Below are 15,451 nucleotides of genomic sequence, written 5' to 3'. Positions count from 1 at the left end.
TGAACATCCCGCACTGTCTACTGACTGACTGGCCTGAAGACGGCCAGGTATGTTTTAAAACTTTGGTTGTCTTTGAGTTCCTTAAGGGTATGGAGGAGCAGAAGTGCTCCCCCCAGACTCCCCAACGCGTCGTTAGGTCTCCCCAGTCCCAGAAACCTGACAGCATCAGGGAATTCCCAGCACTCCCACAACCTTCGTTGAAAGGAAATCCCGGCCTGCCCCTCCCACCACGATGAGATGAAATCCCCTCTAGCCACTGACTGCCAGGCATCATTCCTATTGGTTCCCAGCTGCAGCCTCCTGCCACCAAATTCCCACTCCTGTGCACTGGCCAGGCCGTCAATCTGGCCAGGTATCAGGTGGGACTCTCAAAATATTTATTCAAATTACATAAAAATCAGCAGGGCCTCTATGTCCCCATGCTTGACCAGTTTGTCACCTGCTATCGGGCTCCAGCATGCCCTTTCCACCCCCCTGTAAAAGTCAAGGCTAGTGCTTCTGTTCTTCCTGAGTGATCAAAAGGAAGGAGATTATGAATAATGGTAATGACAATTCATAACATGTAATCTGAACACTTGAAAACCCACTATAATAAAAGTCAAAATTTTAGTCACGGAGAACGCACCACTTCACCCTCATGAAGGATATTCAATACTTCTCCCACAATATGTCCACACTGCAAAACACTTCTTCCTGGATTTCTGAGCTTCCTATTTCATTGCATATGTTTGCACAGTTTGTAAATCTGAACTGGCACATTACAGTGAGCCCAGAGAAAAAGCAAGGGAAAATACAAATTCTTACAGCACAGAAGGTCACTAAGCCCGTTGTATCTGTGCCGGCTCTGAATGAGCTATGCAATTATTCCCACTCCCCTGACATTTCCCCATAGTCCTCCAAATTTTTCCTTGAATCTGCAATCTATCCAGTCATAGTCAGAGAATCACCTATAATGTCTTTCTTCCCGCTCGCACAAAGTTACCCCAAGGATCTAACCTTGACCCCCTCCTATTTCTTATCTAACATGCTACCCATTGGTGACATCAAGCGAACAAAATTTCAAAGGAAGAGTGAGACCTGGGGGCGTATGTACAACTTTTTGAAAGTTGCAGGACAAACTGAGAAGACTGATAAAAGGCATACGGGGTCCTTGGCTTTATAAAAAGAGGCATACAATACACAAACAAGGAACTTATGCTAAACCTTTATAAAACACTGGTTTTGCCTCATCTGTAGTACTGTTTTGGGCACAATACTTTAGCAAGAATGTCAAGACCTTCGAGGGTGCAGAGGAGATTTACCAAAAGGCACCAGAGATAAAAAACGTAAGAGAAAAACAAAACATGTTGGAAATACTCAGTAAGTCTGGCAGCATCTGTGGTGAGAGAAACTGAGTTAAAGTTTCAGGTTGATGAACTTTCATTAGACCTTATGATTTTCCAAAATTCCCTAGATTCTAGAATGGTCCCATCAGATCAGAAGGTAGCAAATGTAACACCACTATTCAAGAAAGGAAGGATAGAGAAAAGAGAGAACTACAGGCCAGTCATCAGGAAATGCTGGAATCTATTATTAAGGAAGTCTTAACAACGCACTTAGAAAATCATAGAATGATCAGACAGGAGTCACGAAAGTTTTTACGAAAGGGGAATCACATTAATAAATCCGTTAGAACTTTTTGATCATGTAACTAGTAGGGTTGATAAAGGGGAGCCAGTAGATGTAGTATGCTTGGATTTCCAAAAGGCATTCAATAAGGTGCCACAAAAGGTTAATACGCAAGTTAAGGGCTCATGGAGTTGGGGGTAATATATTAACATGGATGGAGGACTGGCTTACAGACAGGAAGCAGAGAGTTGGGATAAACCGGGCACTTTCATGTTGACAGGCTGTAATTACTGGAGTGCCGCAAATATTCATGCTGGACCTCAGCTGTTTACAATCTATATTAATGACTTAGACTAAGAGACTACGAATAATGCATCCAAGTTTTCTGATGATACAAAGCTGGGAGGGAACGTAAACTCGAAGGAAGCCACAAAGAGGCTGTGAAGAGATATAGACAGGTTAAGTGAGTGGGCAATAAGGTGACAGATGGAGTATTATGTAGGGAAGTGTGAGGTTATTTACTTTGGTAGTGAGAATAAAAAGCAGAATATTTTTTAAAAGGCATGAAACTTTTAAACATTGATGTTCAGAGAGACTTCAGTGTACTCATACAAGGAACACAGAAAATTAGCATGCAGGTACAGTAAGCAACTAGGAAAGCAAATGAAATGTTGGATTTTATTGCAAGGGCATTTGAGTACAAGAACATGGAAGGGCTAAATTTTCCAGAAAGGCCCTAGATCCCGCCAATGGGACGAGAAGTAAGAGCTGTTGCCATGTGGGAGCGGGACATGCTAAAGTCTGTGATTCCGTCCCCACCGACTAATTAATTCCCAGAGGCAAAGGAGTCACCTGGCGGTGTGGCAGCATGAGATCACAGCGCTGCAAGTGCTGATGCCATATTTAAAGGGCTGCCTGCACTCTGTCAAATCGATCCATCCACACAGGCAGCACATATTGGAGCCCTGAAGAACAAGGCAATGCGAGGGATAGCTGAAGGACAATCCACGGTGGCCTCATGGTTTACTAATGCTACCTTGAAGGCTCTCCTCCAGGCTGCTTGGGCAAGGAGGGAGGTCCTCTTCCTATCTGGATGGGAAGAGGAGACTGACCCTGCAAACGAAGCAAGCCTGGACAGAGATTGCAGTGGTGGTCAGTGGCCGTGGGATCGTCCCTTGAACTTGGTTTCAGTGCTGCAAGAAGGTTAATGACCTCATGCAATCTGCGAAGGTGAGTGCACCACATATTGCTTACCTTACAGCCTTACAATATGTCTAGGTGTGAATGTGAGATTGGTAGAAAGGGTATGCCCACCTAGTCACTGGCAATGGCCAGTCAGCATCATTGCCTGTCAGAGTTATGCCAGTCTCTCTGAGAAGGGCCTCAGTCCGTCAGAGTTGACTCCTGCACTGCCATTTCTGAGTGCCACATATAGGACGCATTCCTGTGGCACCATCATGGACAGTCAGGCTGCCAGCAGCATAGAAGTTTTGTGTGTCTTTGGCAGGCAGCTAACACTGGACATTTATGTGCTTTTAGGAGCAGACAGTGCATAACGTGAAGGAAAGGGCCAAGAGAGCTAGCAGCATCGCTTTCCTGGCCAACCTGATGCCGATCAAGGAACTGGCTCTGAAGCTCAGAGGCCTGCATGTGAGCCAGTTCATAGTTGATGATGAGATGGGAGTGGAGCCCTGAGAGAGTGAGTGGCCTAATGGATGGACACAAGAGAGCCTCTGGCAAACAGATTAGTGCTCATGTGTCCACCATTAGTCACATGGAACTTCGCACAAGGAGTGCAATGATGGACGTGATGGAATGCACATTACCCTTGAATCACTCTTCTCTCTCACACAGGTCAAAGACAACAGTAGCCGGCTGCAATGACTGGGGGACAGCTGTTCACCTCTGAGGAAGAGGAGAGGACCGCAGACGGTGTACCATTACATCATACCCCCGCACCCTCCACCATCACAGATATTCTCACGTTATTGGATATCAGTCCGCTTGCAGGTTTGGGATCACAACCTGGTGAGCACAGCATAGACATGCCCGAACAGCTAATGGAGGCTGTGACAGCCAAGGCCAGGTGCACTTGGAGGACTGTGGGAGGCCAGGGCAATGCTGAGCTTCAGGCTGATAACATGCCTCTGGGGCTGTCAACAAGCCACAGATGCTGGACCTGCAGTCTGAGGTGGATAAACATCTGGCAGAGATTCCAGAAGCAATGCTCACCCAAGCATGGACAATGGAAGAGTCCATCTAGGCCATGAGTGCCGTGACGCCTTTGGTGCGCACGCACGTGGTTTCCTCCATGGAAAGGGTAACGACCCTCTTGCAGAACCACATCCAGCATACCACTCAGTGGATGCCAGAGATGCACGCAGACCTGCATGCCATCGCCAACTCCATGACCTCAATGGAGCAATGGCTGGGCGAGAAGTGGGGCGAGGCACCTGGACTCACCGCCAGGTCCTTGGACTCCTCCAGTAAGCAGGGAGGGCCAAGTGTGCCCCGAAAGCGTACAGAAGTGGCTGGCATGCATCTGGGGCCTCCTGTCAGAGGGCTCCTGGTGTGGACAGCGGCTCCTCAGACCCTCTGTCAGTGACACCAGCGCCTCATGTAGCCACCATGATACAGCTGGCTCCTGCATTTGTGCTGGAGGCCCTCAATATGCTGGGGCCCCCCCAGGCCTCAGGCAGACAGAGGACGACAACCAAGGTCATCGAAAGCACGGGGCAGTTTAGCTGACAGTGCACCACATAGGAGTAGAAATAAGGGATTTAAGAAGGGGACCCAGATGCACTTGGGATTCTTTGGTTTATTTTTTGTGAATGCATACAACCTTGCAATTTTTGTGCTTTCCAATAAATGTAGAACGTTGCATAACAAGAGGAATCCTTCCATTTCTTGCAGGCTACTGGGTCTTTAGCAGTACCCTAGTTCCCTTAAAGGGTGTGATGGGAAGGACCACACCCCATGTGGTCAACACATTCCCCATGCTGCTGTCTAATGTATTAATGGGTGTAGGTAAATGTAAAGGGCAATCAAGGCTGTAGCTTTTTCAGATTGCATGGATCTGTCAGTAAGGATCATCTGAAACGTGCCTGTCTTAGCGAATTGTGAGCTTCTCTGGCGCATATCTCATTGTGCCTTGCTTGCAGGTCCCTGGGGTAATTCATCATGCAGTGATGGTCAGCATCTTCCTCCATATCCTTATCCTTGGAGGAGGCTTTGAGCTCCAGGATGTCCTCATTGTTCAAAACCTCTCTGTTCTATAGCACCAGATTGTGCACAGAACAGCACAGCAGCACAATAAATGAGATTCTTTCTGGGGTATACTGAAGGGCTCCACCGGAACTATCTAGGCATCTGAACCACATCTTCAGAAGCCACATAGCCTGCTCGATGGTCGCTCGGGTTGCCCCGTGGCAGGTGTACCTCCCTTCTGCATCAGTGCTTGGGTGCCATGCAGGCGTCAACAGCCACGTCTTGAGTAGGTAACCCTGATCACCCAGTATCCATTCTGAAAGGTGTGCAAGGGGCCTGAAAAGATCTGGCACCTGGGACTGCCTTAGTATGTAGACCTCATGGCTGCTTTCCAGGAACCGTGCACAGACCTGAAGGAACAGTTTGTAGTAGTCGCAGACCAGTTATACACTGAGCAAGTGGAAGCCCTTCCTGTTGATGAACGTCACTTACTGGTCCATAGGAGCCTTGATGGCCACATGCGTGCAGTCAATAACAGCCTCCACCTGGGGGAATCCAGCGACGGCCCCATGCCCAATGGCCCTCTTAGCTTGACTTTCCGTATTGGTACAAAAGCGCATGTATTGTCTGGCCCTCTTGAAGATGGCATTGGTGACCATCTTGATGCAGCGATGAATCGCAGACTGGGAGATCCCACACATTTCTTCAGAAGATCCCAGGAATGATCCTGAGATGTAGAAATTCAATACCACAGTGACCTTCAGTGCCACAGGCATTGGGTGGCCACCACTTCCTATAGGGTTCACCTCATCCACTATCATGGCACACTATCAGCCCTGTGACTGCCTCACTGGAGAGGCACAGTCTTCGGTGACCCTGCTGCTCTGACATTTGCAGGAAGCTGAGTCTCTGATGGTCGACCCTCTCTGGTGGGTAACCTCTTCGGTGCGCATGGGTAGGTTGCGTGCCCCTCTGCGTCCTCCTCCTGAATTTCCCCTCTGAGACTGAAGCTCCTGGTTGCCTTCAGGCTGCTGCTGGCCCATTGCCTGTGGCTGCAGCTCTCTCCTTCTTTGATGGTCTTCCTCACTGGAAGTCTCGAAGCCTGAGTGAATGAGGCCCATGGCAGATAGCTGTGTTCAGTTTCCAGTGCCTCTCACCCCCAGTCCCCCCGCACAGTTCATCTAAGTGCTATACCCGAGATGGCACTCAGGTGGTATGCCCCTGCTGTGCTGGAAAGTTTGTCCCTGCTCCCAACTGCCACTGTCACTGCCCACATTGTTCTATCCTCCCTTCCAAGCCACATTACCGTTTATAATGGCTGCCATCTGGAGCCAGCACTGACCTCTCGCTAATCCACTGTCTCCTTACGCCTGAAGAGTCTCTGAAGCCCCATTGGTCACGGCTTAATTACCTTCCTGCCCATCTCAGCACGTGGTCCTCCCCCAAGCCTAGCTGCCTTTGGAGTATCCGGTTGCGATGCTAAGATGTCGGGCTTTCCTTCCGACACCTTTTTTCACAATACTATGACTCCCAGCCCGTCACCATAGGGCTAGTAAAATCCAGCTCAAAGTCTTGCTACCGTTGTATAGGCCTATGGTGGACCACATCTGGAGTACTGTGCACAGTTTTGGGCTCCACATCTGAGAAAGGATATACTTGTCTTGGAGCATTACAGCAAAGGTTTACTATATTGGTTCCTGGGATGAGAGGGTTGTCCTATTATGAGAGGTTGAGTAAAGTGGGCCTATACCCTTAGAAGAATGAGAGGTGATCTCATTGAAACATACAAGATTCTAAAAGGGCTTAATGGGGTCGACACTGAGAGGTTGATTTCCCTAGAATCTAGAACACAGTAGCACATTCTCAAATAAGGGGTTGATTATTTAGGACTGAAATAAGGAGAAATTTCTTTACTCAGAGGGTAGTGAAGCTTTGGAATTCTTTACCCCAGTGACTTGTGGATGCTCCATCTTTGAGTATAGTCAAGCCTGAGATAGACTAATTTTTGGTCTCTCAGGGAATCAAGGGATATGGAGAGCGGGCATGAAAGTGAAGTTGAGGCAGCAGATCAGCCGTGATCATATTGAATGGCACAGCAGGCTCGAGGGGCCGTATGGTCTACTCCTGCTCCTATTTCTTATGTTATTATGCTTTAAACACACATTGCTGAACATGCCCACCACCTCTATTTAAAGGGATCATTAACAACTTGCAGGCTAGTTGCTGATTAATTTCTATTGCTGAACATGCCCACCACCTCTATTTAAAGGGATCATCAACAACTTGCAGGCTAGTTGCTGATTAATTTCTACTGGCTTTGCTTGTGTTTGTGGAAGTGCTTGACGTGTTTGAAGAGTTGGTTAAAGTTGGTGATGTCTTCAGGGAATGGGGTTGCACTTGAAAAAGATCTTAGTTGTAGCTGCTAGGGCATCATCAGACCACTTGCTTCCCAGTCATGGGAGCCATATGTAATTCCCCTTGGGCTCCAGGATAAGAGGGAGATGGAGCAGAGGAGGTAAAGAGGACAAGCTGCTTGCAGAGGAAGGGGAGAAGGGCTCTCAGCAGGTGGCTTTATCTACCTAGGGTCTTCTAATAGCACTTCTCCTACCTCTAAGCCAGGACCGATGTGCGCACCATCTGAGCTTTATGATGGAGATACTCACAGAACTCTGCCACCTTTTGCAACCAGACCTACAGCCTCAGAGCAGGGCAATGATGGTGCTGCCAGTGGCTGTGGAGGGTGACTGTGGTCCTGAATTTCGGGGTCCTTCCAGGCTGGAGCAGATGACATATGTAGCATCGCCCAGTGCGTCATCCACTGGTGCATCAAAGAGGTGACGTACACTCTCTATTCCAGGAGAGGGGAGTTCATTGGGTTCTCTCTGAAAAGAGTGAAGCAGGCAGAGCTTATATGTGGTTTTGTTAGGATAGCAGGTTTCTAATGGCGCATGGTGCCATCGACTGCACCCATTTGGCTTTGCGGGTGCCATGTCTCATGGCCAAGATGTACTCGAACCACAAAGGTTACCACTCACTGAATGTGTTGTTGGCGTGTGACAACACTCAGCACATCGTGATGGTGAATGCTTCCTATCCTGGCAGCAGGCATGCTGTTTTCATTTTGTATGAATCCACTGTTCTCTCAGTCTTTCATAGCCACCATGTCAAACCAGAGGGTGTCTGCTAAGTGATAGGGGCTATCTGCTTTACATCTGTCTCATGACTCCACTCTGCAACCCATCCATGCGTCCAATAAGCGCCTTTCTGCTACGAAAAACATTACTGAGCAGACCATCAGAGTGCTGAAGCAACAGTTCCGTGGCCTGGGCAGCTCTGGAGAAGAGCATGTGTCCCAATTCAATGTATCCTCCACAACTTTACCTTCAGGAATATGGTGAGCAGCTCAGGAAGAGGAGAAGTAAGAGGAGGAGCAGGAGGAGGATGAATAGGAAGGGGATGAAGAGAAAGAGGAGTGGAGGTGGAAGAGGAGGAGCAGAGCAGATGGATTAAGAGGAAGAGGAAGAAGAGGAGGAGGAGGGGAAGGCAGCTGCCACATCCCCAATCTGATCGGGCTGTCTGTGATTGCCTCATTCGACTACGGTTCACATGAACAGAACCCCAAATCCTCATTGTTCAACAGTCCCACACTCTACCATCCCTCTTTTACGAACCATCATAGCATCCTCTTGACCACAATACTGAAATAAAAGCCACTGCAAAACATCATTCCAAAGCAACTTTTTCCAAAAAGCCATCCAATATTTCACAAAAAAGTCAACTAATCACTTCCTTAGCGCCTGTCTTTTGGAAGTCCATGCACACCACATTAACCTCATCAACTCCCTCTGATACCTCATCAAAAAACTCAAGTAAGTTAATTAAACGTGATTTGCCCTTAAAAAATCCATAGCTTTCCTTAATTAATCCACATTTGTCCAAGTGACAATTAATTTTGTCCTGAACTATCATTTCTAAAGCCACCATTGAGGTTAAACTGACTGGCCTGTAGTTGCTGCACTTATCCTTACGCCCTTTTTTGAACAAGGGTGTAACATTTGCAATTCTCCAGTCTTCTGGCCCCACCTTCATATCTAAGGAGGACTGAATGATTATGGCCAGTGCCTCCGCAATTTCAACGATTACTTCCCTCAGTATCGTCGGATGCATCTCATTTGGCCCTGGTGACTTATCAACTTTAAGTACAGCCAGCCTATCTAAATGCCTTGTCTTTATCAATTTTTTGCTCACCCAGTGTCTCAACTACCTCTCCGTTCATTATGACTTGGGCAGCATCTTCTTCCTGGGCAAAGTACTCATTTAGTACCTCAGCCATGCCCCCTGCCACCATGCATAAATCCCGTTGTATGTCCCAAATTGGCCAATTGGCCCCACTCCTCCTTTTACCATCCTTTTACTATTTACATGCCAAGCAAAGACTTTTGGATTCCCTTTTATGTTAGCTGCCACTCTATTCTCATACTCCCTCGTTGCTTCTCTTTGTTTTTTTCACTTCCCCTCTGACCTTCTATATTCAGCCTTGTTCTCAACTGTTCTATCCACTTGGCATTTGCCTTACGCCCCCTTTCTCTGCTTCACCTCACGCTCTATCTCTTTTGGCATCCAGCGAACTGTGGATTTGTTGCCCTATCTTTCCCCCTCGTGGGAATGTATCTTGACTGTACCCGAACTATCTCCTCTTTAAAGACTGCCCATTGCTCTGTTACAGTTTTGCCTGCCAATCTTTGATTCCATTCTACCTGTGCCAGATCGGTTCTCACCCCTGTGAAGTTGGCCCTCCCCCAATTAGTTATTTTTACTTTGGATTGCTTCTTGTCCTTTGCCATAGCCAACCTAAACGTTACGACACTGTGATCACTGTCCCCTCGATGTTCCGCTACTTGATCCACTTGACGCACCTCATTCCCCAGAACCAGATCCAGCAATGCCTCCTTCCTCATTGGACTGGAAACATACTGATGTAGAAAATTCTACTGAAAACACTTCATGACCTCTTCCCCTCCCTGCCCTTTACATGATTAGCCCAGTCTATATTAGAATAATTAAAGTCCCCCATTATAACTACCCTATAGTTTTTGCACCTCTCTGTAATTTCCTTGCAAATTTGTGCCTCTGTATCTTTTAGTGACCAACAGGATACACCCAGTAGTGTAATACTACCTCCATTGTTTCTTAGCTCAAACCAAACAGATTCTGTCCTTGACCCCTCTAGGACATCCTATCTCTCCAGCACTGTAGTATTATCCTTAATCAATACTGCCACCTTTCCTCCTTCCTTTCATCCCCTTTCTTTAATGAACACCTTGTATCCAGGATTATTTAATACTCAGTCCTGTCCTTTTTTGAGTCAGTCTCCATTATCGCCATAACATCATATTCCCACATAGCTATCTGCGCTTGCAGCTCACCAACATTATTTACCACGCTCTGCGCATTCACATCTTATTATATTTCCTCTGACTCTGTTCCCACCTAACAACTTACTACTTCCTACTTTAGTGCTGTCTCTCGGTGCACCTTGGTTTTCCTCTCTCATATTACCTCCTGGTTTTCACACTCTGCCAAGTTAAAGATTCCCCAATAGCACAAGCACAAGGGCGGCACAGTGGCGCAGTGGTTAGCACCGCAGCCTCACAGCTCCAGGGACCCGGGTTCGATTCCGGGTACTGCCTGTGTGGAGTTTGCAAGTTCTCCCTGTGTCTGCGTGGGTTTTCTCTGGGTGCTCCGGTTTCCTCCCACAAGCCAAAAGACTTGCAGGTTGATAGGTAAATTGGCCATTATAAATTGTCACTAGTATAGGTAGGTGGTAGGGAAATATAGGGACAGGTGGGGATGTTTGGTAGGAATATGGGATTAGTGTAGGATTAGTATAAATGGGTGGTTGATGTTCGGCACAGACTTGGTGGGCCGAAGGGCCTGTTTCAGTGCTGTATCTCTAATCATAATCACATTGCTCCACAAGGACGTTGGTCCTGGCTCTGTTCAGGTACAACACGTCCGGCCTGTACAGGTCTCATCTCCCCCAGAACCAGTCCTAATGTCCCAGGAGTTGGCACATCTCATACTCAATAAACTACAAAGATCTTCTGAAATCAACATCAATGAACCACAATTCTCTGAAATTTAAATATTTAGAAATCCTGCAATCCCATGAAGAAATCTCAGGTTGAAAAGATAAAGCATTCCCAAGAAGAATGGGAGTAAAAGTGGAGCCAAAGTCAACTTCTGCTGCGAGTATGTACCTCCTGGTGGATGGCTATAGACTGGCAGAAAAATTATAGAAAGTCATAGAAATTTACAGCACAGAAGGAGGCCATTCAGCTCATCATGTCAGCACAAGCAAATAAGGAGCCATCCAGCCTAATCCCACTTTCCAGTTCTTGGACCCTAACCTTGTAGTTACGACATTTCAAGTACTTTTTAAATGCTATGAGGGTTTCTGACTCTACCACTCTTTCAGGCAGTGAGTTCCAGATCCCCAACACCCTCTGAGTGAAAATAAATTCCCCTCAAATCCCCTCTAAACCTCTTACTTTTTAAGCTAGATCTATGCCCCTGATAATGGAACACCTAGAGGGCGAGACCAATTTGCATGCCTACCCTCATAGCCCTAAGAGACTGGAGAGAAAAGGAACTTACAAAATAAGTTACGAACATAAAAGGTCTTAACTTTTCTGAATAGAGAGGCAGAATTTAACACATTTTACATGTAGATTTTAGACAGTTTTTGCAAATGTGCAAATTAAGGCATTCATTTTATACCATAATGCAAGTGCTTCCATTTTAAAATTTTTTTTGTGAGAACTCGTGTTTTTAAAAATTGTGGAAATTGATTCCTTTGGAGGATTGAAGTGATCCCACAAATGCTGGACTTCGTTTTTTTTTAAAATAACGGTCACTGGAAGGGCTTTGGGACTTGAACTTTCCGTTTAAAAAACAAACCCTTACTGGAAGTCACACGTCTTCAGCTAAGTAAACAGCAGGTGCCTTCTGACTATGGGAGTTGTTTACAGAGAAGTGATATGTCAAGATTTATGGTGGTCAAGAGTTGGTTTCGGTTTGGATATTGTTTTGAGTCAGTTGGGTTTGCAGCCTGCTGAGAGAAGCACCCAGCTCATCCTTTCTCCACCTCTCTGAGAAACCCTGAGAATCCAATGTGTGATAGCTGAAACCCCTGATGCCGCATTTCTCCTGGAAAGAATGCCAGACTAATCCTCGATGTCGCCTGAAGAGAACTGCTCGATAAATATCCCAGGAACAGCCGTCTACGCGTATTTGGAATGCCAGAAAAGGGACAACTGATATCATATCTCTTATCCTTTTCCTTCAAGAATTAACGAGTATTTGGCCAAAGCATTTTTTTGTCTTTTTTTTGTAAAGCGATCTCTGCGGAGAAAACCTCTATTTTTTTTCTTTAACCGTTGTGTGTGTGTGTGTGTGCGCGCGCGTGTGCATGTGTGCTTGTGTGCATCAGTGTTGGGCTAAGTTAGAAGGGAACTTTTATATTTCAATCTGTGTGTTAATACTTTGCATCTTTACAGAATATGTCTTGTTTTATAATAAATTGATAATGTTGTTGTTTAGTAAAGAAACCTGGTTGATGGATTTTATTCTGAAATAAAAATAAAGTATATATTTGGCTGTATCGGTAACTCGGTAAACATTTAAATATATGTAGTGACTTATGGAGAAGTGGAACTAGAGAAAGACAGTGTACTCCTCCCTCCTCAGTCGTAAGAATACACTTTCACGGAAATATTGCACTGTACAATGTGTCCTGGCTACTTATAACTTGCCCCAGAAAACTCCCTTCACCTTGTGAAGCAGTTTTATATGCAACGACACCACCAGAAATATCAACTGAGCCTCCATTTCTATTGTACTTCACCACATCTTTAGTTCCTGTTATTCCTCAGTATTACTGTTTAATTGACACATTTAGTTAATTGAAACCTTTTTACTTGAACACAGGAACAGATATAAATGTTCTCTCGTGCAAAGTTATTTTCTTTAAGAACTCGGGATTTGTTTCATATCATATCATTTCTGGAGATCTAAACAGTGAATCAAATTCTCCCACAATATGAACACTGAAAAGATGTTAAGTGTACAATCACTTCACATAAAATTTGTCAGCAATTGGAAAAAAAAGTTATGTACTTACCACATACAGTTGTTTCCAGAGCATTACCCATTCTTGTAATGTGGCTGTGACCTCAGTAACAATAGAATCTTCCACTGGAACCACAGTCTCAAACTGGCTGCAAAATAAAACATAAAGGATTGCTTTGACAGCCTCACAACTCTTACAACATACAATACAATGAACATTTATCTCAAATTAGTTTTTATTTGTTTTCTGTAAGAACTGTTCATCGAAATAAGAAAGAGAGTGGTTATAAATGAAATACTTTTCTAATTTAGCTCACCAAAACACTCAACTTTGAACTGGCTTCTTGCACCACCACCAACACATTTCCAATTTGTAACTTTTCTATTCCTCTGTCATTTCTGAATGAAGTGTAGATGGAAGCATAAAATTACACAAGACAATAAAATTTCAAAGGGATCATGATAAGATTAAATGAAAGGGGAAAACTGTGGCAAATGGATTTCAGCGTAGGCAAATATGAGGTCATCCACTTTGGCCCTAAAAAGGGTAGAACAGGGTACTTCCTAAATGGGGAAAAGCTAGAAACAGTGGAGGTCCAAACAGACTTGAGGTCCAGGTACATACATCATTAAAAGGTATGGTATAGAAAATACTCAAAAAGACAAATGGAATACTGACCCTTATATCAAGAGAGCTGGAATACAAGAAGGGAGAAGTCATGTTTCGGCTAAACAAAGCCCTGGATAGACCACACCTGGAGTACTGTGAGCAGTTCTGGGCACCACAAATTAGGAAGGATATATTGGCCTTGGAGGGGTTGCAGCTTAGGTTTACCAAAATGCGACCTGGACTCCAAGGTTAAATTATGAGGAAAGATTACACAAATTAGGCTTGTATTCCCTGGAATTTAGACAGTTAAGGCATGAGTTGATCAAAGTTTTCATAATATTAAGGAGATAGGATAGGATAAATAGAAACTATTTCTGCTGGTTGGGGAGTCTAGGACTAGGGAGGATAGTCCAAAAATTAGATCTTTCAGGAGTGAAACTAGGGAGCACTTTTACATATAAAGGATGGTTGAAGTTTGGAACTCTCTTCTGCAAATGGCAATTGATGCTTCATCAATTGTTAATTTAAATCTGAGATTGACAGAATTTTGTCAACCAAAGATATTAAGGAATATGGGGCAAAAGGCATGTATAGAGAGTTAGGTCTCAGATCAGCCATGTTCTCATTGAATGATGGAACATATTTGAGTGGCTAAATGACTTACTCCTGTTCCTATGTCACTATGAGACTGAAAATATTGCATCAACTTAGGCAGAATGAATGGATGGTTCTGCACAGTCGGCATGGTTCCTTGCAAAGCAGATAGAGACCTCTTCAACTCAGCTTAATTAGGAACCCTTCCATCTTTTAGCATACCATCTGTTACCAATGTGCCTGCAGAATGTAAAAGGATCAATAGCAGGAGGATTTACATTAATAAGATAGATGAAAGGCAAATCTCAGCCTATATAGTGGAAGGGGTGGGGAAAAGTTGCATAGAGGAAATGTAGTCTAAAACAGTCATCACGGGTCATCGAGAAACATATCTTAGGGTAGATAGGAAAGAGGGTAAAGAAACTATAATGAAACAAAGTACAGAAAAATGGGGGGAAAACTACTGTAAAGTAATAAGGCAGGGTTACAGTGTTTATGCGCGAATGCGCAAAGCCTCAAAAATATCAGGGAATTAAAGACACTAAATAGAAAAAGGAGAGGTGACTGTGCAGTCATGATGGAAACTGGGGATTACATATTTCTGGTTATAAAATTTTCCGGAGACAGCTTAAGAAGAATGGAGGTAGCATTATTACCTAAGAAAACATTAGTGGTGTTCAAATGGAATCTGCCTAGGTTAAGTTCAGAAATAATAAACTGGTGATCAAATACTCAGATGACAGGGAAGGTTGGGTAGGCTTATGGAGTGCTAAGACTCACACATTTTCATTTTGAAGTTGGATGCCAGACAACATTAACCAAACGAACATTCATTTAACAACATATAAAAAAGCTGTGAAACCTTTATAATGTGTCTTTTCAGAACATAGATTAAGTGCTGGATGCATTATCGAACATTTTTCCAATTCATTCTTGGGTTGTGAGCATTGCCGACAAGGCCAGCGTTTATTGCCCATCCCTAATTGCCCTTGAGAAGGTGGTGATGAGCCACCTTCTTGAACCGTTGCAGTCCATGTGGTGGATTGCTATCTGTAGCAGTTTGATACAACTTAGTGGCCATTTCAGAGGGTAATTAATATTCAACCACATTGCTGTGGATCTGGAGTCACATGTGGGCCAGACCAGGTAACGATGGGAGATTTCCTCCCCTGAAGGACATTAATGAACCAGATGGGTTTTTACGATAATCCTGTAGTTTCATTATCATTATTAGTGAGCACAGCTTTTTATTCTCGATTTAACTGAATTTAAATCCCAGCTGCCATGGTGGGATTTGAACTC

At 44.8% G+C, this 15,451-nt stretch overlaps 1 protein-coding gene across 1 annotated transcript in view; it reads right to left on the bottom strand.

Moving 5' to 3' along the window:
* Positions 1-15,451, bottom strand: part of dock3 (dedicator of cytokinesis 3) — a 1,369,418-nt gene that overhangs the window by 884,207 nt on the left and 469,760 nt on the right. The window contains exon 5 of the mRNA XM_068052296.1: positions 12,998-13,094. Coding sequence (XP_067908397.1) covers positions 12,998-13,094 — 97 coding nt within the window. The remainder of the gene's footprint in view (positions 1-12,997; positions 13,095-15,451) is intronic.

The sequence above is a fragment of the Heterodontus francisci genome, chromosome 19, assembly GCF_036365525.1.
Source record: "Heterodontus francisci isolate sHetFra1 chromosome 19, sHetFra1.hap1, whole genome shotgun sequence".
Classification (NCBI taxonomy): Eukaryota; Metazoa; Chordata; class Chondrichthyes; order Heterodontiformes; family Heterodontidae; genus Heterodontus; species Heterodontus francisci.
The sequence above is the reverse complement of the archived record's forward strand: the minus strand, read 5'-3'. Positions and strand labels throughout refer to the sequence as shown.